General features: G+C 50.2%; 1 protein-coding gene and 2 long non-coding RNA genes across 7 annotated transcripts; 1 reads left to right on the forward strand and 2 right to left on the reverse strand.

Moving 5' to 3' along the window:
• Nucleotides 1-10755: 10755 nt before the first annotated feature.
• Nucleotides 10756-15344, reverse strand: LOC137914899 (thioredoxin-interacting protein-like). 4 transcript variants are annotated; one of them, XR_011106431.1, is made up of 8 exons: nt 15018-15344; nt 13736-13811; nt 13503-13650; nt 13063-13422; nt 12697-12984; nt 12388-12629; nt 11378-11475; nt 10756-11302 (listed from the first exon to the last, which is right to left on the reverse strand). XR_011106431.1 is itself a non-coding variant. In XM_068758386.1 (6 exons), exons 1-6 carry the CDS (start codon nt 15271-15273, stop codon nt 12582-12584), a joined length of 1176 nt encoding a protein of 391 aa, XP_068614487.1. In that variant the 5' UTR covers nt 15274-15344; the 3' UTR covers nt 11335-12581. The 4 variants fall into 4 exon arrangements, 1 of the variants encoding a protein (XP_068614487.1); XR_011106429.1 differs by having other exon boundaries at nt 11378-12629; XR_011106430.1 differs by lacking the exon at nt 10756-11302 and having other exon boundaries at nt 11335-11475.
• A 5797-nt stretch (nt 15345-21141) lies between these two features.
• LOC137914901 (uncharacterized) lies at nt 21142-26380 on the reverse strand. Of its 2 annotated transcripts, none has more exons than XR_011106433.1 (6): nt 26264-26380; nt 24939-25009; nt 23521-23578; nt 23319-23348; nt 21881-22054; nt 21142-21417 (listed from the first exon to the last, which is right to left on the reverse strand). It is a non-coding gene; the product is annotated as an uncharacterized lncRNA (long non-coding RNA). The 2 variants fall into 2 exon arrangements; XR_011106432.1 differs by having other exon boundaries at nt 26337-26379.
• A 541-nt stretch (nt 26381-26921) lies between these two features.
• On the forward strand, nt 26922-27524 carry LOC137914902 (uncharacterized). The gene is made up of 3 exons (XR_011106434.1): nt 26922-27091; nt 27189-27349; nt 27464-27524. It is a non-coding gene; the product is annotated as an uncharacterized lncRNA (long non-coding RNA).
• Nucleotides 27525-27529: the final 5 nt, after the last annotated feature.

A 27529-nucleotide genomic window follows, 5' to 3' on the forward strand; every position in this document is an offset into this window, starting at 1 on the left:
AATCCCCTCCGAAGCACTCCCAGATCAACCATCATCTCCACCCACCCCACCCCACCCCACCCCCCCACCGCATGCAGTGCCTGTCCGTGTGCCTACCTTAAACCAAACCATCAATTCTCACCAAGTCGGAGAAAGACGCTAAACTGTCAGTGCATCTCAAACGTTCTTCTGATAACACTTATCAGTTAGCATTGTTAGCATTGCTGTCGGTAGCACGATTATTATTATTATTATTATTATAGCTACAGTTACTATTAATCATGTTTTGTGCATATTTAGTTTCTCTGCCGTCCCTCCTTTTCTCTGGGGAGTGACGGCGACTCGTTGAGCCGCTTTAGGCCACGATCATGTCGGACTTTATTTCTCCGCTCGACTAACATTTTCATGTGACTGTTGCTAGTAACAGAAGATAAACGGGGTGCATTCTGGTTGCTATGCAACATAAAGCTTTGTTAAAGGTGTTAGCTTGCTAACTGAAGTACCTGACAAGTGAAAAGTACTAGGAACAAAACGAGGCCATATTAAGTTCGTACCTGCTCTGCTTGCTCTTGAAAAGAGGATGAAGAGCTCATTGAGACGAAATGCACCCACATTTGGATTAGCGCGTTGGATTAGCGCGTTGGATTAGCGCGTTGGATTAGCGCATTGGATTAGCGCGTTGGATTAGCGCATTGGATTAGCGCATTGGATTAGCGCGTTGGATTAGCGTGTTGGATTAGCGCGTTGGATTAGCGCGTTGGATTAGCATGTTGGATTAGCGCGTTGGATTAGCGTGGCTTTCACTGCTCACATAGCCACATGTTAAAGGGAGCTCAGGGGTGGAGCCGCCCGACCACCATCATCTGGAAGAGAAGCTTCGCTCGCTGGCGCTCATTTCACCTTCATTTCATTTTCCTGTGACAGATTGAACAGTTGCTTGATGGGGGGGGGGGGGGCGTGTGGGACAAACTGCGCTCAGACTAATCGGGACAGACGGACGGACGCAGCGGTGTCCCCACCGCACCTTCAGCAGGACAAATAGACTCCAGCAAGGAAGGAGCTGACAGCCCGGAGGACGTTGACTGTCCTTCCCCGCCCCGCCCCCGCCCCCGCCCCTGAGTACCATGGGCACAGACTGAACCCTCTTTACCCAGCAGCTCCTCTTCACACCACATGTTCTTTGGAAAAGTGAGAAGCACTCAAATCTGAAGATGGGAGTCCAAACAACACGTCTGGGTTCCTTTCCTTGATATTTGCTTTGTTGATTGCGCCCCACCCCCGTTCTTCTTTGAGTTGGTTTATTTCCTTATTTGTTGCGGCGTCTCCTGAAAAGGTGGCGTACCTGAGAGGTACTCGCCCCTGGAGACGATAATCAATGAAGCGTAAAAACAGAAACTAATGAAGCTTCTGCCGGGATTCTGCCGAGCTCCAGAGGGAGAGAAGGATTCTGGGAGAGACACGGATCAATCATGGTGTGCGTGCTCTGCACACAAGTCGCCTCACTCCAGAGGAGCACTTTGCATATTTCTAATTGGAAAACCTTTTTTTTGTTTGTTTCTTTGTTTCTTTTCCTTTTTTTTAACAGGAGAAAGAATGTTACAAGTGAGAGTGGCCGAGGTCCGGAGGCCGGCTCATGGCACCAGGATAGTGAATTGCATCAATGGATTAGTTCTAGTTTACTTGCCAGTGTTAGATGTGAAGTGTCAAATACCTGAGGCCCGACCCAGGCTGGATTTATAGGACAGTGTACCAGCAACAATACCAGTACCGATACCAGTGACACGAGGACTGGGAAACCAGCAATAACTCAAACACACAGTGTTCTTCTCCCTCTCATTGCCCTTTCACCAAAGCAATTCCATTTTCACTGTTCTGGAGGAATTTCGTACCTGATCCAGAAAACAAATCCAGAGTGGTCGTCTGCCTGGGCCTGTTGGGGCCGCATTGATCCGCCCCCAACAAACACTCGTACGGTGCTTTTTGTTCTGAACAAAGATATCAGAAATAATTCATTGTGAGACGGTTTGAGATTTTCTATCCCAGAGCTCGAACTCTCAGCACAAAAAGGTGTCGATTGGGTTTCCCTCCAAGCCGGTCCGGCTCTGTCTGCCTCCATTTGTAAAAAGCTGTCAAATATCTGCGTGGTGTTCTCGCGGTACGTCGGGAGGCATGTCGGTATCCCGTCGGTTTGGTCCAAACGTCCACACATGTTGACGTTCTGTCGGAGAGGGAGACATCTGAGTCGACTCGCCATTAGAACGGGGACAAGAACGGGCTTTTCAGAAGCCACCAGACACCCCTACTGGTAGGACGTGGACGAAGTGGACCCGCTTCCTCGGGAGGGGTGGATTCCCAGTTTGCAGTTTCAAGCTGTGTTGATTGTGCAGAATTATTCATACGGACACACGGATTCATCATCTTACAAACCGGCACACCTCTGCGTCTGAACCGGTTTCACAAGACGGACGCATCGCCTGACAGCCACACAGCCAACCAGAGACGTCCCCTATCGCCGCTGCTTCTGTCTGTGGGACCGTTTGTCTCCCCGGCGGTTATCGATCGCCGCTGCTTCTGTCTGTGGGACCGTTTGTCTCCCCGGCGGTTATCGATCGCCGCTGCTTCTGTCTGTCGGACCGTTTGTCTCCCCGGCGGTTATCGATCGCCGCTGCTTCTTGCCTTTGGGTTTGAGGCTGAGTTCTCCTGTCATCACTGCTTTCTTTTGGCCGTTGCTACTTGCTTCGCTTTGGATGTTGACAGGTTCTTTATCTCGGCTGCGTTAAAATAGTCTTTGTAAAAGCTCTCGTCAGCGCCGCTGGTGCCGACCTGGTGACAGAAGCTCATGCACTTACCCCCCGCCTCCCGTTTCCTGCTGTTACACTGAGCTCAGCAACCCTTCAGGAGACTCGGTCTTTACTGGCTGCCCAGCGACGGCCCTCGTCACCTCTTCATGGTTACACTTCCTCTACTCATGCTCGCAAAATGACAACCTGGGTGTTCCCGTCCGACTGTCAGGTGGATGCGTTCTGGTGTAAGACCCTCCTACCATCAAGTCAGTCCAGTGAAGCGGACCAAACTACCAAGGGTTACATTCACACACTAAACTGAAGTTTCTTTTTCTGCCACTCGGTTTGAACTAACTGAGTCTGTCCGACGTCTCCTTTTGCTGCCAAGCTGAAGCTGAAGGGAAGGAGGCTCCCGGCTCTGGCAGACACTTCGACACACCTTTGGTTCAGGCTGACGATTGTTCTCTAATTTAAAGGTTTCGATTTCAAAAGTCCTTTTTTCTTTTCTTTTTTCAGACGTCTCAGTTCAGTTTTCTAGCTATTGCAGTTTAAAAAATGCATTGACTATGAAATGAATTACACACTATTTGCTAGGTTTGAAGTAATAACGATGTATTGTACATAAGCATTTTTCCTCCCTTGTACTGAAGAGAGAAATTAAATGGTTGTATATTGTGTAGAAAAGCAAACAAAAAGCCATGAATATTGTGACGCCCGTCATTTCGTTTTGTGATCTTTGTGTATTATTGTGTAAGAAATGTGCAAAATGTTCTGGATTCTTCTTAAATCGATGCATTGGCTTTGGATGTGGGCGGGTTCACTGCAGCAGCGTGCTCATTGGTTCAGACAGCTGAACTTCAGGTACAGTCGCCTTCAGCTGCCCGTTTTCCATTTCCAGCCAGATTCTCAAAGCGTGTTCAGCCTAAACTTCTAGCACAGAAGAAAAGGCTTTGTAGTTCTGGTGAAGCAATCTTCTAGTTCTCGTATCCAAAATAAGCCACGCCCCCCTGTTTGGGTTTAAGCAAGGAAGATCAGATGGGGGCCTGGGATTCCAGGAGGTCCACTCGGGCTGACGTGCAGTTCGGAGGTCAGTTTTCTAAGACGCTGTTTCTACAGTCCAACTTTCCCAACCAGCTTCTAAAACAGCCCCGCTTTGCCTGCCAATAATCGATCGAACCTTTTGGAGTCGTGGAAGCATGGAAACCTTCTATTTCAGTTTAACTGTAGAAGCTTTGGTTCTTGCAGAATTTCAACGATGGGAATCGGAAAAGGAGGAGGATGAAATCGACCAGAGAATATTTGAACTTTTGTTTTGCTAATATCAATCCTGACCTTTTGCACATACTTGATATTTAACTGTCTTCAAAAAAGTAAAAGAAAATAATGTTGTTTGAATACTGCCAGTTGATTGACAATTATGCATTGATTGAAAAAATAAGCTAATTTTGGAGGAAATAACTTTGTAATATTTATCTCTTGCAAGCTGTTTAATAAAGGTTGAAACAAAGTGTGACGTCATGACGTTTTTGTGGCAGGACTGTTGCACGGATCGCATCACATGCTATGCTAACCCGCCCTAGCGCTAGAGCAGGGGTCGGGAGCCTTTTTGACTAAGAGAGCCATGAAAGCAAAAGATTTGGAAATTTATTTCAGTGAAAGCCATATAATATATTTTAAACGTGAATTCAACTAAATGTCAGTATAAGCGGTAAGCAGGTAATAAACTAGTATAATAAGCCTCTGAACGTTACGGACTAACGTGAGCGGAGCCCAGAAAGCAGGTTCCACCACATTATCGGTATTCCTTTTGAACATATTGGTAATTACTCACTGCTAGATTTCCTTCTATGTTGACCTCAGAAAATGCTAATGTTTTGTATAAGATCTTTTCAGTCAGTTTGTACTGGTGAGTTTTGTTAATAAAGTAAAAAAAAAAAAAGTTTTTTTTTTTTATCGGTGCGATATGCGATATGCGATATGCGATCATCAAAAGAGCCATATATGGCTCGAGAGCCATAGGTTCCCGACCCCTGCGCTAGACGAAGAAACCCTGGCCAGTGACAGCAGAGGATGAATCCATGTGCATACAAACGTGCATACAAACGTGCATACAAACGTGCATACAAACGTGCACACAAACGTGCACACTGCTAGCAGAGCGGTTTCATCGCTAGCTTCAATCCTCTGGATGTCAGAGCCGAAGCAGCTAAAAGGCTCGATCCCACAATGCCAAAGCAGAGCTTACCATAATCTAATGACCTCTACCCGAGTCAAAGGTCGTCGCTGCACGGTTTCATTAAAGCTTACCATGATCTAATGACCTCTACCCGAGTCAAAGGTCGTCGCTGCACGGTTTCATTAAAGCTTACCATGATCTAATGACCTCTACCCGAGTCAAAGGTCGTCGCTGCACGGTTTCATTAAAGCTTACACATAATCTAATGACCTCTACCCGAGTCAAAGGTCGTCGCTGCACGGTTTCATTAAAGCTTACCATGATCTAATGACCTCTACCCGAGTCAAAGGTCGTCGCTGCACGGTTTCATTAAAGCTTACCATGATCTAATGACCTCTACCCGAGTCAAAGGTCGTCGCTGCACGGTTTCATTAAAGCTTACCATGATCTAATGACCTCTACCCGAGTCAAAGGTCGTCGCTGCACGGTTTCATTAAAGCTTACACATAATCTAATGACCTCTACCCGAGTCAAAGGTCGTCGCTGCACGGTTTCATTAAAGCTTACCATGATCTAATGACCTCTACCCGAGTCAAAGGTCGTCGCTGCACGGTTTCATTAAAGCTTACACATAATCTAATGACCTCTAGCCGAGTCAAAGGTCGTCGCTGCACGGTTTCATTAAAGCTTACACATGATCTAATGACCTCTACCCGAGTCAAAGGTCGTCGCTGCATGTGGGTCTTCTCCGTGTCCACAGAATCATCTTCGTCTACTTCTTTATCAATGGATTGGATTTCAGATCGTCCAATCACAGTGGACACTAACTGTCCCCTCATGATTTAACTGCTGAAGTTACTTTCCCCATCATTGGAGTATTATGGGTTACCATGGCAACACCGACTGGCAAGGTATTTCTCATGTTCCTGTCTTGTTTTCCATTGTTTTTATTTAAGATATTGATAGGTTCAAAGGTAATGCACAGAACCTTTATCCATATGCAGAGAACAGACCGAGATGAATGTATTTGATACTCGCGAGGGGAGATCCCGGTTACAATCTACCCAGGAACGTTCTCTGCTCATCTCCGGGGTTCCTCAGCCATGCCCCTCACCTTTTATTAGAATCAGAGGACCCTAGTTACATTGGTCCTGCCTCTCTGGGGGGAGGGGGGAGATATAGAAACAGAGGCAGGACCGCAGATAACATCCTGTTATTAGCAGTGGTTCTCAAATGGTGGGGCACGCCCCCCTAGGGGGGCGCGGTGCGATGTCAGGGGGGGCGCCTGTGACCGCGGAGAAAATGTTTTTTTGCCTTACGAGATTAAAGTGTAATTTCACATCCACTCCAGTAGTTGGCAGTGGCGCCCTGATTGTCAGAGTGCGTGCAGGGAGGATTAGCAGAAGAAGAGCGGTCGTAAACAATCTACGGTGGGAGAAGAAGAAAGACCTGACTTCCTCATTTTCTGTTGCAGACTAAAAAAAATGGTAATAAAGTTATTCTTTGTTGTAAGTTGCTCTATATTTCTTTCTTTTTCATATTTCTTTGTATGTTAATAAGGATACATAAAATAATTGAGAAGCACTGTATTAGCACAACACGTTCTTTCAGCAACCGCTGGCCGAGTCGCTGTCAACAGAAGGAAGGGAGGGCCTTCCAGTACCGGTACACATTACAACACACAGGATTACATGATTACAGTTCTTTCCAACTGGATAAACGAAGATGGAATACTTGTCAATAATATGTGAATAATAACAATATGATAATGGCAGTGTGATAAAACAAGTTTGACTCCAACAGATATCAGCTTTATAAGATTTGCTTTTGCACACACACACACACACACACACATGGGAGGGGTTAATCTGTTCTGCTGGATTAGTTTGAATCAGATGCACTGATTATTCAAATGCAGGATTTCAGAGAAGACGATGGACGGCTTTAGGAGCCGGTGGGATCATTGTACTACTAGTTTAATTTAACCACCAGGTGGCGACATCAACAGCAATAGTACCTCTGATACTCTGGTAAGACATGGACCAGTGAATGTTCCTTTGAAACCCGAACACCAGACGTTCAAGCAAAAAGTGGGACTAAGGCAGTCACGGGGGGGGGGGGGGGCGGGGCAGTTCTAGACAGATTCTGGACCTCAGCTTTCCTTCTGTGGGACGTTGGAACATTCACTTCTTTCTGTCAATCTTTAGTGCCCTTATGAGAGTATAAATCCAGGCTCTCTCTCTTTCTTTCACTTTCTCTCTCTCAGGTGCAGGTTGGGTTCAGGTGGAGCTCCTACATTTACCCATGTTAGTCCTGTAGGAGGGGGTAATCAGGTTGTTGTTTGAGCTCCCTCTAGTGTTGTGGCTGTGGGTGTCACTAAATCTGTGGAGGTGTTTATTCAGGTATGCAGGGATTGAGGGGACTGAGGGCAGAGCTGCATTGACTATTTTAAATGCCAATCCCATTTTGAGCTGTTTAACCCTGTCTTCTACCCTGAGCCATTTTAGGCTAGCAAAATGTCCAGGAAGAAGGTGGGTCATGGGCCCCAGATTGAGGAGTAGCCGAATCAGTTTGTTTTGGGAGGTTTGGAGCCTGGTTTTCAGGGACACTTTGATGTTTGAATACCAGGAGGTGCTAGCATAGTCAAAGAGGGGCTGAACGAGGCTCCAGCAAGCGTCCGGAGACAAAAGCAGACATTCTGCCCAAAAATCTTGTGCTCTGATTGACTTTTTTGATCACCTTAGTTGCCATACTATCGCCAGACAGGTATTTGTCAAGAACACAGCCCAAATAGGTAATCTCTTCTTTGCTGGAGATGACTGTATTATCGACTGTGACCTTGAAATCATTAACATTTATCTCACTTAGAGAGTGTCTAGACCCAAAAAGAATCGATTCTGTTTTACCAAGATGTAGTGACAGTTTGTTATCGGTAAGCCAAGTACGGATTCTGGTTTGCAGTTGTCGAGCGATGAAAATCATGTCTGTGGTTCCTCTGCTTGGGCGAAATCCACTCTGATTTCCTGCATTGCAGCAGCTTCTCCATTTCCTTTAAAAACATCCTGTATTTTAAAATCTGCATTTAATTCAGTCACCAAGAATCCCAGTCATAAAGGGGTCCGATATGAACCATCGTGTCTTCTGGTTCTGATCCAGAATGAGGTCAGGAACAAATATTAAATTTTAACATTAAACCCATTTATGGATTCAAGAATCAGTTAAAAATAAACATCAACTCTGATTCACTGTTTAAAGATACCAAGAACAATCTAGAACCTTCTGGTTCTGATCCAGATCACCGTGTGGACGGTGTGGATCCAGTTAGGAGGGGGACGAGCTGCTTGGGGGAGGTCTGTGCTCTCTGAGGGCTTTTCTAGTTATCGATCATTTCCTTCTTTAGTACGATCGTTGTTCTCTCTGCTTTTAAGCTCAGAGCTCAAAGAATAAATCAGAAAAATCACGCACACAAAGCAAAACATGAGCGCCGTCTTCGTCCTGTGGCAGGTCGACTCAAACTGAACCTGCTCAGGTAGACTCCGCCTTCGTTCACGTGTCTTCGGTTCGCCTCGGCTCTGTTTCTTTGTTCGCGAACCAAGGTTGCACTGTACATGGAAGGGGCCCTGTCCTCTTTAAATGACCTGGTTCAGGTATGTGGACGACGCGGGTAAAAATCAGGACCCAGGAAGGGGGGGCCTTTACAGACCACATCAATACGGTGGATCAGAACATCAAGTTCACCGTGAAGACGTTCAGGACAACGTCCTGCCTTTCTTGGACGGTGCAGGACACATTGAAATGGATGGAAACCTCACCATGGAGGTACAGAACCCCCCCCCCCCAGACCAGTATCTTCTCTTTGAGTCAGGTATGGATGTAGATAGATGTGTTCTGAATCAATACTTGTTCAGTAGATAGATTTTTTCTTCACTGACTGAACATCAACGGCATCATCACACATCAGACAACAACCAGTAATAAACCACGTGTGACACAACGTTGAGAAAACAAAGACAAAGCAGTAACAGACGGCCCATCAGAAGGTCGACTGTTCAGGGCAGCTGTAACCGCAGGCATCCGGCCTTTCCTTCTGACCTTTAGAGTCCTGTCTCTGCGTCCTGAAGGTAGTGGGATGATGTGTTGGTTTGGTGGGTGGGTAATGTCTTGTATTATGGAGTTTGGTCCTGTTGTTTAGCTCTGTGAGGTTAGCTGTGGGGAGGCCAGTGATTCTGGCTGCTGTGTTTGTGATACGTGTGAGTTTGACCCGGTTAGTTACAGAAAGCAAAGTGAAGAAGCATGAGGAGCAGGACAGAAGGGTGGGCTGAATGATGCTCTGGTAGAGTAGCAGCAGGAGGTGGGGTACTCTGGTAGGGTAGCAGCAGGAGGTGGGGTACTCTGGTAGGGTAGCAGCAGGAGGTGGGGTACTCTGGTAGGGTAGTAGCAGGAGGTGGGGTACTCTGGTAGGGTAACAGCAGGAGGTGGGGTACTCTGGTAGAGTAGCAGCAGGAGGTGGGGTACTCTGGTAGGGTAGCAGCAGGAGGTGGGGTACTCTGGTAGGGTAACAGCAGGAGGTGGGGTACTCTGGTAGGGTAACAGCAGGAGGTGGGGTACTCTGGTAGGGTAACAGCAGGAGGTGGGGTACTCTGGTAGGGTAACAGCAGGAGGTGGGGTACTCTGGTAGGGTAGCAGCAGGAGGTGGGGTACTCTGGTAGGGTAGCAGCAGGAGGTGGGGTACTCTGTAGGGTAACAGCAGGAGGTGGGGTACTCTGGTAGGGTAACAGCAGGAGGTGGGGTACTCTGGTAGGGTAGCAGCAGGAGGTGGGGTACTCTGGTAGGGTAGTAGCAGGAGGTGGGGTACTCTGGTAGGGTAGCAGCAGGAGGTGGGGTGCTCTGGTAGGGTAGCAGCAGGAGGTGGGGTACTCTGGTAGGGTAGCAGCAGGAGGTGGGGTACTCTGTAGGGTAACAGCAGGAGGTGGGGTACTCTGGTAGGGTAACAGCAGGAGGTGGGGTACTCTGGTAGGGTAGCAGCAGGAGGTGGGGTACTCTGGTAGGGTAACAGCAGGAGGTGGGGTACTCTGTAGGGTAGCAGCAGGAGGTGGGGTGCCCTGGTAGGGTAGCAGCAGGAGGTGGGGTACTCTGTAGGGTAACAGCAGGAGGTGGGGTACTCTGGTAGGGTAACAGCAGGAGGTGGGGTACTCTGGTAGGGTAGCAGCAGGAGGTGGGGTACTCTGTAGGGTAGCAGCAGGAGGTGGGGTACTCTGGTAGGGTAACAGCAGGAGGTGGGGTACTCTGGTAGGGTAGCAGCAGGAGGTGGGGTGCTCTGGTAGGGTAGCAGCAGGAGGTGGGGTACTCTGGTAGAGTAGCAGCAGGAGGTGGGGTGCTCTGGTAGGGTAGCAGCAGGAGGTGGGGTACTCTGGTAGGGTAGCAGCAGGAGGTGGGGTACTCTGTAGGGTAACAGCAGGAGGTGGGGTACTCTGGTAGGGTAACAGCAGGAGGTGGGGTACTCTGTAGGGTAACAGGAGGAGGTGGGGTACTCTGGTAGGGTAACAGCAGGAGGTGGGGTACTCTGGTAGAGTAGCAGCAGGAGGTGGGGTACTCTGGTAGAGTAGCAGCAGGAGGTGGGCTGGTGGTTTTTGAATGTCCGTGGTGTGCTGATCAAAAGTGAGTTTATTGTCCAGAGAATCAATACTTGGTCAGTAGCTGAGTCTATTGATCAGCAGCATTCTAGTAGAGTATCCTGCCATGCTAATGTAGCTTAGCTTGTTCCATTTAGCCTCTGCGAGCTGCGTTCACCACAAGTTGCTCTCGCCCAACAGACAATTCAATTCAATTCAGTTTTATTTCTGTAACTCCAGATCACAACAGGAAGTCGTCTCAAAGCTTTACAGGATTAGCAGGGAAACACAGAACCCAACTTGACCCACAAGAGCAACGGAGGCAAGGAAAAACTTCCCTTTAACAGGCAGAAACCTTGGACAGAACCTAGGCTCATGGTGGACGGCCATCTGTCTGACCGGCTGGGTTGAGAGAGAGAGAGAGAGAGAGAGAGAGAGAATGGCAGGTCGGAGACGAGTCAAGGAGATGGATGGGAAGTGATAGCGAGACGGAGCAGGAGCAGACAAAAACAAGATGCTAATGCTAGCGATAGTGCATGTGCTGTGGGCGTCGACGTTTATGTGCACAGCAGATTATAATATCTTGTTAACCAAATAAGCAGAACCGAGAATGGGGGGAGGAAGAGGAACCTGATGGGCGCGTCGGTTCCTGCGCCGAGGACACGCTGAACGAGTCGGGCGCAGACCTGCCTGGATGGATGAGACCCTAAACGTCTTGCAGCTTGACCCCCCCCCGAGGTCCCGTCTGTAGCCTGGAACCAATGATCAATGATGCAGACACAAATACTTAAACGACTCTTTAATAATACAGGAGACGAGCAACGAACCGTCTCTGAAGCGACCCATGAACCCATGTCGAGAACACCCGGAGGTCCGTTTCCAAGAAGCGCAACTCGGGTTCGGGGGCCGTGCCACAAGTTCAGTGCTTTAAGAACAGAAAATTCACACGTTCAAACGAAAGATAGCGTCGCCGAGGCAGTGAGGCTACGGGACGCGAACACGTGGCTGCTGCTCGACTACGGGACGCGAACACGTGGCTGCTGCTCGACTACGGGACGCGAACACGTGGCTGCTGCTCGACTACGGGACGCGAACGCGTGGCTGCTGCTCGACTACGGGACGCGAACACGTGGCTGCTGCTCGACCACGGGACGCGAACACGTGGCTGCTGCTCGACTACGGGACGCGAACGCGTGGCTGCTGCTCGACTACGGGACGCGAACGCGTGGCTGCTGCTCGACTACGGGACGCGAACGCGTGGCTGCTGCTCGACTACGGGACGCGAACGCGTGGCTGCTGCTCGACTACGGGACGCGAACGCGTGGCTGCTGCTCGACTACGGGACGCGAACACGTGGCTGCTGCTCGACTACGGGACGCGAACACGTGGCTGCTGCTCGACTACGGGACGCGAACACGTGGAACTCTCAATGCTAGAACTCTGATTATCCCTTCAAAGGAAGCATCTTGAAGAAAGGCGAACCCAAAAAGGTCAAATGTTGCTCAGCGCTCAGTCAGGATGATCAGCCCCAAATGAATGAGGCAGCTTATTCAGCCCCCCCCCAAAGAGCAGCAGGCCTGGGTGAGAAACAACGCCCCCCCCCTATGCATTCCTGGTTTCTGATCGCTTCTCACAAATACTTTTGTTCTTGAAGTCCTCTGAAACTGAGCTCAGCTTTACGGCCAATCATGATTCAGCTACCGTTTCCGTTCCCATGGAGACAATCGGGTTTAGAACGCCGTTTTCCCTTAATCAGTGAAATCATCGTTTAAACAGTTCGTTTGATGATCTGAAATATTCAAATGTGGCCAAATGAAATCAGGAAGGGAGGAAGTACTTTTCCCAGCTCTGCCGATGGTGTAGTCCTGACTCCTCCTCCACCAGACGGCGTAGTCCTGACTCCTCCTCCACCAGACGGCGTAGTCCTGACTCCTCCTCCACCCCATCCCTCTTCGTTGAAGTGCCTTTCAATAATGGTCCCAAAGAGTTGGAGCCCCGTTCTGGAGCCCCGTTCTGGAGCCCAGGGGGGCCTCAGCAGACCGGCAGCATGCGGGCGTTGCCGTTATACTCCTCTTCACTCTGAGAACAGAACTTGGTTTCACCAGCGAGCCCAGCAGGGAGCTGAAGCGCCTGAAGCGAGACGTACCTCAGCGTAGGCAGGAAGAGGCGGGAACTGGAACGTGGGACCGTTCATGAAGATGGGGCTGTCGTCCCCGTCCACGTCGTCGAGCAGCGGCGTGAGAGGCTGGTCCAGGCCGCAGTCTCGCGGGATGTCGCAGTAGCTGGGGGGCTCCGAGGGCACCCTGAGGGACACCCAGCTCTGGGAGCCGTCCTGGCTGCTCACACTGCTGCAGCGGCTGCCCAGACCAGCCGTCCCGATAACCAAAGGAAGCTCCAGGATCAGCTTGTCACTGCCAGGAATGTGGATGTAAACCTGGGACAAGGAGCACCAGCACGTTTGTTCACAGCACGGAGACACGGAGCGGTCTGGCTGACGGGACCGATGGTTTACCATGAGCGCGTATTCCACCCGGATGATGTCGCAGCCCAGCATTGAGGGCTTGATCTTGGGGACCCTGATGGTCTTCCCCTGCCAGGCGTCACACATTCCAGAAATGATGTGGTTTCCACGCACTGAGGACAGCTTCTGCCGGAAGACCTTGGTGCGCCCGTTGGCCTGGTAGGTGTGCTTGGCGATGATCGCAGCCTTGGGCACCACGATGCGGGAGCAGGTATTCTCAAACTTCGCATTGATGCAGATGTCTTCACCTTCGCAGAAACCCCGGCGGGCGATCTTTACATTCAACGAGACCTGGCCATCGGGAATGAACAAGCACGTGACTTTCTTCTCCTTCATGCCGCCTGTGGGAGACTAAGGAGAGGCAGACCGTAAGACAAGCCACGTCCAGGTTGTTAAAGAGTCCAGGTGTGGCCTGTCTGAGCCCAACTAACCAGCAGGTCTGGGGTGTTCACATCCAGAGGCTCCTCCACCTCAAAGGGCTTCTTGCACACCAGCGTGGCCTGCTCCGGCCTCTCCATCGTCGCCTTGACGTAATAATGGACATAACCGAACTTCCCTTTGTAAGACGACACCAGCTGCCTGTAAAAACACGGAGTTTCACTGAAACTGAAAGCAGTGTACTTGTGATGACATCACATGAATGGATTGCACGAGGCGGCCTCACCCTTGCTGGGGGAGCTCAAATCCAAAGGTGTACTCGTATTTGTTTCCAGGCCTCAAGATGACCGCCCCATCCGAGTCTGACAAGAGAACACTTTCAGTTTGTGGTCTGCAGACAGGCCTTCAATCTCAACCTAAATAAGAACAGCTGCCTAAACCCAACCCTGGTGCACTCCTGAAGTCTGCTCTATGACATTCACTGCAAGCAGCTTCCACTTCAGGGAAAACACGGCATATATCACTAACTAAAATTAATCTGAATAAATTGCACCTGGATTAAACCTGCCTCTTTAGAGCTCTCTGAATCCGAATAAATTGCACCTGGATTAAACCTGCCTCTTTAGAGCTCTCTGAATCTGAATAAATTGCACCTGGATTAAACCCGCCTCTTTAGAGCTCTCTGAATCTGAATAAATTGCACCTGGATTAAACCTGCCCCTTTAGAGCTCACTGAATCTGAATAAATTGCACCTGGATTAAACCCGCCTCTTTAGAGCTCTCTGAATCTGAATAAATTGCACCTGGATTAAACCCGCCTCTTTAGAGCTCTCTGAATCTGAATAAATTGCACCTGGATTAAACCCGCCTCTTTAGAGCTCTCTGAATCTGAATAAATTACACCTGGATTAAACCCGCCTCTTTAGAGCTCTCTGAATCTGAATAAATTACACCTGGATTAAACCCGCCTCTTTAGAGCTCTCTGAATCTGAATAAATTGCACCTGGATTAAACCCGCCTCTTTAGAGCTCTCTGAATCTGAATAAATTGCACCTGGATTAAACCCGCCTCTTTAGAGCTCTCTGAATCTGAATAAATTGCACCTGGATTAAACCTGCCTCTTTAGAGCTCTCTGAATCTGAATAAATTGCACCTGGATTAAACCTGCCTCTTTAGAGCTCTCTGAATCTGAATAAATTGCACCTGGATTAAACCCGCCTCTTTAGAACTTACTGAATTTCAATAAATTGCACCTGGATTAAACCTGCCTCTTTAGAGCTCTCTGAATCTGAATAAATTGCACCTGGATTAAACCTGCCTCTTTAGAGCTCTCTGAATCTCAATAAATTGCACCTGGATTAAACCCGCCTCTTTAGAGCTCTCTGAATCTGAATAAATTGCACCTGGATTAAACCTGCCTCTTTAGAGCTCTCTGAATCTGAATAAATTGCACCTGGATTAAACCTGCCTCTTTAGAGCTCTCTGAATCTGAATAAATTGCACCTGGATTAAACCCGCCTCCAGAGCTCTGTCTCCACCTGACTGCGGTGCTCGTGTTTTGGGCCCACCTGTTGGCTGCTCGTCCAGGCCCAGCACCTCTTCGTGCCTCAGGTACTCGGCCTCCTGCCGACACTTCTGCTTGCCTTTCGCGTACTCCACTTTGGCGCAGCCCAGTCCCAGCAGCTTCATGGCGGACACTCGGGTCGCCTCGTTCACCTCCACCTCGACCCGCCCCGACACTCGCTCCCCGCCGCAGTAAAACGCCTTGCTGGGCTCCGTAAACACGATTCGAAACGTCTTCAGTCTCTTCGTCATCGCCACCATGATGACGTAACAAGCAACAAGGACGGTCCGCCGCGGCTGCTCGGAGCTTCTCGGAGCTTCTCCTCCGTCCTCCGACCCGTAAACACAAGCGACGAGCCGCGGCAGCTCACAAGCCCAGAACGACAGCATGGCTCGGCGCGTGAGCAGCGCTCCCATTGGTGGAGAGGCTTTGTTTGTGTCAGCCCCAGCCAATCAGCGCCCGAAAGCAGCGCGTGGACACCGCGTGAACGAGCCGGCGGAGAGCGTGCTCAGCAGCTGCGTACACAGGAAGTGGACTTGTTGTTGAGGTTCGCCTCGGTCATCTTCGGTTCTCCTCGGTTCTCCTCGGGTCCTAGCGTCACTTTCACTGCGGTTGGGACGGAAATAACAAAAATGATCATTTATATCAGGGGTCACCAACAGGCGGACCGCGGTCCGGGTCCAGACCCAGAAGCTGTCCCATACGGACCCGGACCCGGACCCGGACCCGGACCTACAGCCAAAAACGAAGGTTATGATTTAAAACCTGACGGCGCGCCTCTATTTTAACCGGCGCCGCTTTTGTAGTTTTTACGGTAGTGGTTCAGCGGATGAGGAAACGCATCGACCAATTGCCTGCGAGTTAAGCTAAACCACGTGATACTATTCAGCCAATCAGGTCTCTGCATTCTAGGCAGTAAACATTGCGACAGATCCAAAGTTAGCGGTACGTTAGATAGATAGCGATACAGGTAGAGAGAAAAAAGGGAGAGAAAGAGACGATCGAGACAGAGAAAGAGAGAAGAATAAGGAACGGATGGCGCTCTGCAAAACAAGAAACGTGGACAGCAACAATAAAGCATTTAATCCGGTTCCTCCTTCCCACTGGGAGCTCTAAACCAGTGGGTCTCAAAGGTTCTGGAACCGAGCCAATGAAACGGCATCACGAGACAAAACATCAAAGCGAAACATTTCAGGCCCAGATTTAACTTCCTGTCAGGACGAGCTCCAGCCTCTCCCTGAACGCAGCGGGGGTCCAGATACAACGAGGCTACTTAAATATATATCACACTAAATAGTTAGACATTATCATCTTTTGGACATTTGCTTCAAGAAATGTTCTCTAACTGACCCCTGATTTAGAGCATGAATTCTGGCGACAGGAGGAGAACTCTTCATATATTATTAGCAGACATAGAGCATTTATTCTGGCCCTCGTGGGACCCCGTATTACTGCTGTTTATTGCATTTTTTAGCCACAAGTTAAATATCTAATTAACTGGTGTATATTTTGTTTAAAAACTGCATGTCAATAAAGTTTCATTGTGACTTTAACAGGGAGAAAGATTCAATTGTTGAGACTAAGATTATTAATAAAATAAAAAGTAAAAATCTATTACATGTTTGAAAGGTCAAAATGTGTATGTTTGGTACACATTATTATAATTGCTGTGTAAATGCGAACAGTAGCGACGAGGACAACAGCTCAGCTAACTGAGGCCTGTCGGAACAGAAGGGTCAACAGTGTTCTTGACAAATACCTGTCTGGCGATAGTATGGCAACTAAGGTGATCAAAAAAGTCAATCAGAGAACAAGATTTTTGGGCAGAATGTCTGCTTTTGTCAACAGAAGTGCTCTCCGGACGCTTGCTGGAGCCTCGTTCAGCCCCTCTTTGACTATGCTAGCACCTCCTGGTATTCAAACATCAAAGTGTCCCTGAAAACCAGGCTCCAAACCTCCCAAAATAAACTGATTCGGCTACTCCTCAATCTGGGGCCCATGACCCACCTTCTTCCTGGACATTTTGCTAGCCTAAAATGGCTCAGGGTAGAAGACAGGGTTAAACAACTCAAAATGGGATTGGCATTTAAAATAGTCAATGCAGCTCTGCCCTCAGTCCCCTCAATCCCTGCATACCTGAATAAACACCTCCACAGATTTAGTGACACCCACAGCCACAACACTAGAGGGAGCTCAAACAACAACCTGATTACCCCCTCCTATAGGACTAACATGGGTAAATCATCTTTTTACAATACTGCCCCCCAAGGGTGGAACTGTTTGACTCCCGCCCTCAAAACATGCACCTCTTTGGCCTCCTTCAAAACGGCCCTAAAAATACACCTTTCAGGGGGACAGAAACGGAGATAGTCATCACGACTCTCTCCGGATCAAACCCCCCCCCTATTTGTCCACCTACGTTGCACATATTAATTGCTTTAGTAATTTATTGTAATTTATGTAAGTTATTTATTGTCATTTCGCATCAGTGGTGTAATTTATTTTAGATTAATTGTTAGTTTGCACTGGCGGTGTAATAACATTTTATTTTTGTCTTTCTAATGTTACGTTGCATCAATTGCGTAATTTAATATTGGATTTATTTTTATTTGTATTGTTATTTGTATTGTTTTTTGTGGATGATTTATGTACGAAGGACTTTCAACGGAAACAAGCCCGCAAGGGCTTTTTAGAAATGCTCCTCTTAGACAGGATGTTTGACGTTATTTGTACTGTAATACATGCTACTGTGTGACTGTACTTGTACTCTAACATTCTATCTAATAAATATATTCATCATCATCAGAGCTGGGGCTTTGTGTTAGCCTAGCTACTTTGTGCTAGCCTAGCTACTTTGTGCAAGCCTAGCTACTTTGTGTTAACCTACCTACTTTGTGCTAGCCTAGCTACTTTGTGCTAGCCTAGCTACTTTGTGTTAACCTACCTACTTTGTGCTAGCCTAGCTACTTTGTGCTAGCCTAGCTACCTTGTGTTAGCCTAGCTACTTTGTGTTAGCCTAGCTACGGTGTCAGAGAGAAACCTTGGATTAGATTTGTTTATTATTTATTATAATATACAAATTATATAGTCTTAAAATATATGTATCCTATTCAAATGAAAAGAATAATCTTGGAAAGCAGCAACAGATGGAAGCTCCTTGTTTCATTGTACGATTTTCAGCAAATGTCTTCAAGAATTTGCAAATGATCCCATCCATGCATCCGTCCGTTCATCCATGCATCCGTCCGTTCATCCATGCATCCGTCCGTTCATCCATGCATCTGTCCGTTTATCCATGCATCCGTCCGTTCATCCATCCATCTGTCCGTTCATCCATGCATCCGTCCGTTCATCCATGCATCCGTCCGTTCATCCATGCATCCGTCCGTTCATCCATGCATCTGTCCGTTTATCCATGCATCCGTCCGTTCATCCATCCATCTGTCCGTTCATCCGTGCATCCGTCCGTTCATCCATGCATCCGTCCGTTCATCCATGCATCCGTCCGTTCATCCATGCATCTGTCCGTTTATCCATGCATCCGTCCGTTCATCCATCCATCTGTCCGTTCATCCATGCATCCGTCCATTCATCCATCCATCCGTCCGTTCATCCGTGCATCCGTCCGTTCATCCGTGCATCCGTCCGTTCATCCGTGCATCCGTCTGTTCATCCGTGCATCCGTCCGTTCATCCGTGCATCCGTCCGTTCATCCGTGCATCCGTCTGTTCATCCGTGCATCCGTCCGTTCATCCGTGCATCCGTCCGTTCATCCATGCATCCGTCCATTCATCCATCCATCCGTCCGTTCATCCATGCATCTGTCCGTTCATCCATGCATCCGTCCGTTCATCCATCCATCCGTCCGTTCATCCATGCATCCGTCCATTCATCCATCCATCCGTCCGTTCATCCATGCATCCGTCCGTTCATCCGTGCATCCGTCTGTTCATCCGTGCATCCGTCCATCTGTAACGGAGTAAATAGAAGTACAGTTAAATCCTGCATGAATGGGATTTATTTATTTATTTATTTTCTATTCATGTCTTGTTTTCCTTTTATAATTACACACGTTTTTATTTCATTTTTGTTTTAATGTACATCTTGGGGTATTTATGGTTTGGAGCTTTTTGTCCCTCCTGGCTCTCCATCCTACGCACTTCGTGTTTGAAGTTGACGAGAGCGGTCCCCGAGATGTAATGTACTTTTTTTTTGTATAAATCCAGTCAACGTGACGACAGAACCGTCCGTTTCTGAGCCGCGGCACATTCTTTACATTTACAAAATCCTGCGGCACACCACCAACCAAAATGACACTCTAACACAGTACATATGAGATTAGATGGCCTTTATTTTAATACATATAGTTAATAATACAGTTTTTAATGTATTTATACTTAGTGTGAAACCTGGGGCTGTTTTGATGAACACAAAATGGATATCCTGCAGTAATGGCAGAAAGACACACACGAAGCTCTTCCTCATCAGCTCTCAGTCTCTCTGTTTTTAGTTTTTATCGCCGTCGAGCTTGAGAATCTCAGCTCACACAGATATGTGGTTGAAAACGGGAGCAATGTCAGAATAGCTTTGTTGGCTAGAACGGGGAACTCCTTGGCAACAGATAACCAGAAACTGTCCAAAGGAAGATCAGCAAAGTTTAGCTTTAAACCACCATCTTGTTTCAGTTCAGTGAGTTCCTCTTGCTCCTTTGAAGTCAGGTCCTTTCCAGCACCGGATGCTGAGCTGTGTGGGTCCCGAACCCAGTCAAGGCATTCTGTGGAGGCTGAATAGAAATAAAATGAAAACTTCTCCTCTAGAGGTTTCAAATGTGGGCCAATCACCTCGCTCATTGCAGCAGCGTTCCCATCATGCAGTTCCTCCGTGAGTGGGAACATCTCAAGGTTCCCACGCTGCACATGTTGTTGCCAGAGCTGCACCTTTAAACGGAATCCGTTCATTTTATCGGTGCTTGTAAGCAGGTTTTCATTTCGGCCTTGCATCCGAGTGTTCAGTTCATTCAGATGATGAAATATATCAGACAGGTACTCCAGCTTTGAGTAATCGGACCTCTCGTTTGTCAGAAACACTTTAAGTTCCTCTCGTAGCTCGTACACACGGGCCAGCCACCGGACCTCCGTGTGGAGCAACAAGACTTTATGCTCCGCTCCCACTTTAGCTATCTCTTTGGCCGCGTCAGGGCCGAGCATCTCGTTTACCTTTACAAGCTGCAGTATTAATGTTTTATTGTTTGTACGTAAGCGTACAGAATAGTCCATGGGCTTGTTCTGAACGGGGTGTTCCGTTTGGAGACGGCGTTTGAGCTTGCTTGGCACCGTGGAGTTATTGGATAGCTTCTCACCAACACCAAGCCCAGCGGAGTCGGTGCCGCTGCATCCCCGGTGAAAGTCAATCCAAATGAGAGATAGCTTTCTCTGTATTGCCTCGAGCTCACCGTCTTTTCTTTTTTCTTTTGTCGATCACTTATACCAGGGCCTTCATCTGGGTCTGGATTTTGTCCAGGGTCCTGTTCGGCATTTGCATTTTCTCTTCTCAAAAACGTCTCCATCACTGTCACTCCTCGTCTTGCTGTGATCCCAAACTGCCTCTGAGGATGACCCCCCCTCAAAGGGAACCGAAGCGCTCACAAAGTGTAGAGTAGGCAAAAGCCAAAGCATGAAGAACTGGTTTTGGGGAAATATTTGTTTTTTTTAATAAATGTGTTTTTTCTTATCTGCCACAGTTGCGTGACGTTTATTTTGAAGTGTGCGCTCTTATCTTGCAGTGCAAGAGGAAGTTGCTGTACTAGTTAGCGGCAGAGAGGAACTGAGCGATCTCCGGGCGGCACACACACCGCCGGTTAACGGGGTGACGTTAGATCACCTCACACACACCGCCGCCGGTTAACGGGGTGACGTTAGATCGTCTCTCACACACCGGTTTATATTATCTTAACGCCGTTCATACCCAACATGTTCTCTGTAGTCGCTGCGTCAGAATGGCATTTTCAATGTGCCCTGGAAGGTGCGTGTTTCAGGACGCACCCTCGTAACCATGGCGACAGAGTGCCGACTTGATGCAAACGCTCACGAGGAGGACGGCCCCTTCAGGAAGCAAACAGCACGGCAGTCTCAAAATACGTGTCTTTATTGATCCCTCTTGGGGCGCGCGCGCACACACACACACACACACACACACACACACACACACACGCTAAGGGAGGGAAGCCCTGTAGCCGTGCCCGGGGGGGTTGGTGCCTTGTTCAAGGGCACCTAAGCAGCACTCGGGGGTCACGCCTTCAGTCCGTACGATCGGCCGCGGGCTCCACTGGTCGGGTCTCAAGCTGGTCTCAACCCAGCCGCTGCTGCTGCCCCGCCCCCCCCCCTCCCCCTCCGAGGAACCAGAACCTTTGATCAGATGAAGAGAGCAGAAATTACTTTAAACGTTCAATACATTGCCGAAATTAAATATTTGCATCAAGCAGAATTATTTATATCGACAATGTTCTGCAGCAGCTGCTGCAAAAGGCCACAGGGATCATTCGACTCCTCCCACCCCACCCAGGCCCCGCCCATGGACTGTTCTGCAGCAATATCCCACGAGACCCACGGCAGAGACGACGTGGGTAAAGCAGCCTGCAGGGTCACTGTGGGAGGCGTTTCCAACGACCGGCCCCTACGGAGGAAGGGCCGCCGGGACAGACCTCCATCTGGATAGACCAGACCCCCCCCCCCGGGACAGACCTCCACCTGGATAGACCAGACCCCCCCCCCCCCGGGACAGACCTCCATCTGGATAGACCAGACCCCCCCCCCCCCGGGACAGACCTCCATCTGGATAGACCAGACCCCCGTCTGCACGCCGACTCACCTTTGTTTTGGAGCCACCACAGATCCCGCCCGCAGTGGAAGTCTGCAGGGAGCGTCACTAACTGGGGGGGGCAGACATAAACCACTTTGAGTCAGTCCAGCATTCATGCATCAGTGATCAGCTGACCCCCCCCCGGGGGTTCTTCGGGTCATCGGTCTCGGGCATCAACGTGACCTGAACACAAACGACGGGCAGATGGAGGTGAGTTACCTGTGCAGGTTAAACGAGCAGCCTGCCTCCCGTCACGATGAAACTCATCTCAGCGTCGCAACACAAGAACCGTACGATGCTTGAACGCCCCCCCCGGCTTCCAGATGGGGGGGGGGGGGGCGCAACGCTCAAGTCAGAGTTCTTCGGGAGTCGGTTCACATTTCCAACTAGAAAGACAATCAGAGACTGCAGACCCCGCCTCCAATAGACTATTGGATCTGGTGAGACAGTAAACAGGGCTTCCGGATCAGAGGGGCCAAACCTGCTCTAGCTTGCTGCTCCGGAACGTACAACAAGACTCCTTCTGGACTCTTTTTCCCATCATGCCATTCGTGCCCCTCCCTCTTAAAGTGGCAGTTTACAGCACAGGCACAATTCCAGATGTAAAAATAATTCTAGAATCTGGATCCAGATCCGGATCAACGCCATTCTCGGGGAGGACCGAGCCACGGACAGAACCTTGCTTGTGTAAAAATTTCAAGTCGATTGGGTTCCTAGTTTTTGAGTTATGCGCTCGGACAGACAGACAAACGCACCCAATTGCAATACCCTCGCCTCCTCTTCGGCGAGGGTAATTAATGCGACACGCAGCGATCCGCATGTGACGCTCAGCGGGTGCTGGAGTTAGCACGGACGCTAACGGCGGAGCGCACCGTTTACAAACATTCACAACTTCACATTTTAGATTAAGATTCAAAGGGGAGCCAGGTTTCTCTGGCGACGTTACCCGGTCCCGATAAGACCCCGCGAGTCTGGCCTAACCCGAGCTGCCCCCCCCCCCCCCAAATGTTAGTTCATTCATTCCCCCCACTGACCAGACTCTGCATTCTTGTCACGTTACCGCTTCACACCTGAACACACGATAGACGCATGTCGTTCAGCCGGATAAATGCGACCCGGCCGTTCAGACTGACGTCGCATGACAAAGATCAGAATTCAGGCCCCATATCTAAACTGGATCTGTTCAGACCAGCCGGGTCTGCTCCGGGTCCCTGCAGCCTGCACGATGTCCAGCACACATGCAAGGATCCATTTCAAAGCGCATGAACGTGTTCCGACAAATTCAACCAGGACTCCAAGGACGAGCCCCGAGGAGACCAACGATGCCGGCCGTCGGGTTGATCTAGCACTGACTATTGAACGAACCAGCCGATGGACCAGCTGGCTGCAGATACCACGCAGTGCCGCATGTCCAGCCTGACGCGCTGACGCAGAGGCGTGTACTTACACAACGCGGCTGCGTCGGCGGCGAAGGAACCTGCAGGAGAACAGAACAGGAATCACTTTGCAGCCGCAGCAGCAGCTTCACGCGTCACGGCGGCATGCGGCATGCGGCTCAGAGAGGCAGGGGTCAGTCACGCTTCAGAGCAGTTGAACATCGCCAGTCATCATCGCAGCCAGCCATCGGCCAATCATCAAGCCCAACTCACCCAGCTGGCCTCCGGTCGCTTCCAGCACCGGCAGCAAAGAGCCCACGGATCAGAACCCCTGAAGAACGCAACGAGGACACGGTCGTTAGCAACGCTGCTGCAGGAGGGTAACAGCTGTCGGTCGTCGTTAGCAACGCTGCTGCAGGAGGGTAACAGCTGTCGGTCGTCATTAGTAACGCTGCTGCAGGAGGGTAACAGCCGTCGGTCGTCATTAGCAACGCTGCTGCAGGAGGGTAACAGCTGTCGGTCGTCGTTAGCAACGCTGCTGCAGGAGGGTAACAGCCGTCGGTCGTCATTAGCAACGCTGCTGCAGGAGGGTAACAGCTGTCGGTCGTCGTTAGCAGCGCTGCTGCAGGAGGGTCACAGCTGTCGGTTGTCATTAGCAACGCTGCTGCAGGAGGGTAACAGCTGTCGGTCGTCGTTAGCAACGCTGCTGCAGGAGGGTAACAGCCGTCGGTCGTCGTTAGTAACGCTGCTGCAGGAGGGTAACAGCTGTCGGTCGTCGTTAGTAACGCTGCTGCAGGAGGGTAACAGCCGTCGGTCGTCATTAGTAACGCTGCTGCAGGAGGGTAACAGCCGTCGGTCGTCATTAGCAACGCTGCTGCAGGAGGGTAACAGCTGTCGGTCGTCATTAGTAACGCTGCTGCAGGAGGGTAACAGCCGTCGGTCGTCATTAGTAACGCTGCTGCAGGAGGGTAACAGCCGTCGGTCGTCATTAGCAACGCTGCTGCAGGAGGGTAACAGCTGTCGGTCGTCGTTAGCAACGCTGCTGCAGGAGGGTAACAGCTGTCGGTCGTCGTTAGTAACGCTGCTGCAGGAGGGCAACAGCTGTCGGTCGTCGTTAGCAACGCTGCTGCAGGAGGGTAACAGCTGTCGGTCGTCGTTAGCAACGCTGCTGCAGGAGGGTAACAGCCGTCGGTCGTCGTTAGCAACGCTGCTGCAGGAGGGTAACAGCCGTCGGTCGTCGTTAGCAACGCTGCTGCAGGAGGGTAACAGCCGTCGGTCGTCGTTAGCAACGCTGCTGCAGGAGGGTAACAGCCGTCGGTCGTCGTTAGCAACGCTGCTGCAGGAGGGTAACAGCTGTCGGTCGTCGTTAGTAACGCTGCTGCAGGAGGGCAACAGCTGTCGGTCGTCGTTAGCAACGCTGCTGCAGGAGGGTAACAGCTGTCGGTCGTCGTTAGCAACGCTGCTGCAGGAGGGTAACAGCTGTCGGTCGTCATTAGTAACGCTGCTGCAACGGTCTACAGCAGCGGGTTGCGAGAGACTTCGTTACTCTGCGCACTGCAACAACTCTTCAGCCCATGAGAGGGAGCCAGAGATCGTACTGTGCCCTGTAAATGCGGAGACCGATGCAGAAGAAGACATGACCTCCAACGGAAGAACGTCTCACGAAGACGACCGGGGACAAACGTACTTACGTCACGTTTCACGTAGCGGAGGTGCAGCGTGAAGCGGGACAGCGTCTCCAGGTGACCCTCAGCAACATGTCCTGCAAGAGATCCATACTTAAGAGCCCGATCATTGATCTTTAGAGCCCGATCAACTCGGTGCATGTCTCAGGCCTCATTGTCACACTCAGCGACGTCATCGCTGAGGTGAAAGCAAACGCTGATATTCTGTAGCCACTGCCGTTGAGCAATCAGCCCACTGCACAGGACACGCCCACTCAGCAGCCAGTCCGTGGCAACCGTCAAAACAGGGTACCGAGAATTAGAACGGAGTGAACCCGGAGTGAACCCGCACCACGCCCTTCCGAGAGCTCCTTTCTGGGATGAAGCCATGTGGCGCAAAGACGGGTTAGCTTCCAGCTAGGCTACCGGCGGCGCCACAAGTCCGAGAACGTCGTGACGGGTTAGCTTTTAGCTAGCTGCAAGCTAGGCTACCGGCGGCGCCACAAGTCCGAGAACGTCGCGACGGGTTAGCTTCTAGCTAGCTGCAAGCTAGGCCACCGGCGGCGCCACAAGTCCGAGAACGTCGTGACGGGTTAGCTTCCAGCTAGGCTACCGGCGGCGCCACAAGTCCGAGAACGTCGTGAAAGGTTAGCTTCTAGCTAGCTGCAAGCTAGGCTACCGGCGGCGCCACAAGTCCGAGCACGTCGTGACGGGTTAGCTTCCAGCTAGGCTACCGGCGGCGCCACAAGTCCGAGAACGTCGTGACGGGTTAGCTTTTAGCTAGCTGCAAGCTAGGCTACCGGCGGCGCCACAAGTCCGAGAACGTCGCGACGGGTTAGCTTCTAGCTAGCTGCAAGCTAGGCCACCGGCGGCGCCACAAGTCCGAGAACGTCGTGACGGGTTAGCTTCCAGCTAGGCTACCGGCGGCGCCACAAGTCCGAGAACGTCGTGACGGGTTAGCTTTTAGCTAGCTGCAAGCTAGGCTACCGGCGGCGCCACAAGTCCGAGAACGTCGCGACGGGTTAGCTTCTAGCTGGCTGCAAGCTAGGCTACCGGCGGCGCCACAAGTCCGAGAACGTCGTGACGGGTTAGCTTCCAGCTAGGCTACCGGCGGCGCCACAAGTCCGAGAACGTCGCGACGGGTTAGCTTCTAGCTAGCTGCAAGCTAGGCCACCGGCGGCGCCACAAGTCCGAGCACGTCGTGACGGGTCAGCTTCCAGCTAGGCTACCGGCGGCGCCACAAGTCCGAGAACGTCGTGACGGGTTAGCTTTTAGCTAGCTGCAAGCTAGGCTACCGGCGGCGCCACATGTCCGAGAACGCCGTCAAACTGAACAAACGCAAACTGGCGTACTTCACTACGTCGGTGACGTCAACAGCCCTGCGTTACATTCACCAGGTGAGCATTCAATCGGCTCCACGTTCACCTGTTGCGGAGCTCCCTCCTCACAACACGACTGTGATTCCACGGAAAGAACGAGCCGGCGCGCCGTCACAGCTTTTATAGTCGGCTTTACGTCAGTGGAAGCTGCTTTTCGGCAGCGATCTTCTTTTCATGGCGTCACTCGAATGTTTTTTTCTGAAATAACTATTAGAAAGCGTTTCAATTAATAAATGAACGAATGGGATTCAACACCAGGACTGTATAAAATGTACACAATATAAAACTAGAGCTAAATAATAACAAAACGGTGAGAAAAGAAAACGAAAGCTAAGAAAAGGGGTTTAAATACATGAAAACCGCATCCCGAGGTTGACTGAATACATTTTTTACGCTTCACTTAATATTACACAAGGCATGAATATGAATAGTTGTTTCTCTTTCAATGTGGCTCTATGATGAGCTGGCGACTTGTCCAGGGTGCACCTTACTCCTGCCCCAGGTCAGGCAGGACAGGCTTTCGATATCATACATCTACTGGACTTTATTCTTGTCCCCTGAGGGGTCGCCACAGCAACCCAGCCTTCTCCGCTTCACCCTGTCCTTTGCATCGTCCTCCCCAACACCAGCCACTCTCATGTCCTCCCTCACTACGTCCATGTCTCTTCTCCTGGGTCGTCCTCTAGTCCTGTCCTTTGCATCGTCCTCCCTCACTACGTCCATGTCTCTTCTCCTGGGTCGTCCTCTAGTCCTGTCCTTTGCATCGTCCTCCCTCACTACGTCCATGTCTCTTCTTCCAAGGTATGTATCTCCACTTCTCTAGATTCTCTACTTGCAGATCACAATGTCATCTGCAAACATCATATTCCAAGGAGCTTCCTGTCTCACCCCACATTAGTCTATCCATCACCATGGCAACCATCTCCTGTTGGAGCAGAAAACAAAGGAAGGACACAAACCTCCAGGACGATAAGACTCATCTGGAGTCATGAGCACTCACAACGTGAAGGGTCGTTTCCCCCCCACCTTCAGCTGAGCTGTTATGTTTTGGGGACAGAGGTCAACACTGTGTTGTGTGTTGCTGATAGATGGTGTCTCCAGTTTGACAAAAATGTCTTCCCTGACTAACACCTGCACATTGCCGTCCTCAAAGGAGTGTCCTGTGTCTTTCAGGTGCTGGTGGACTGCTGGGTCTTGTCCTGAGGAGTTGTCTCTCCTGTGTTGAGACAGATGCTTGTT

Source organism: Brachionichthys hirsutus, unplaced genomic scaffold, assembly GCF_040956055.1.
Source record: "Brachionichthys hirsutus isolate HB-005 unplaced genomic scaffold, CSIRO-AGI_Bhir_v1 contig_1305, whole genome shotgun sequence".
NCBI classification, from domain to species: domain Eukaryota; kingdom Metazoa; phylum Chordata; class Actinopteri; order Lophiiformes; family Brachionichthyidae; genus Brachionichthys; species Brachionichthys hirsutus.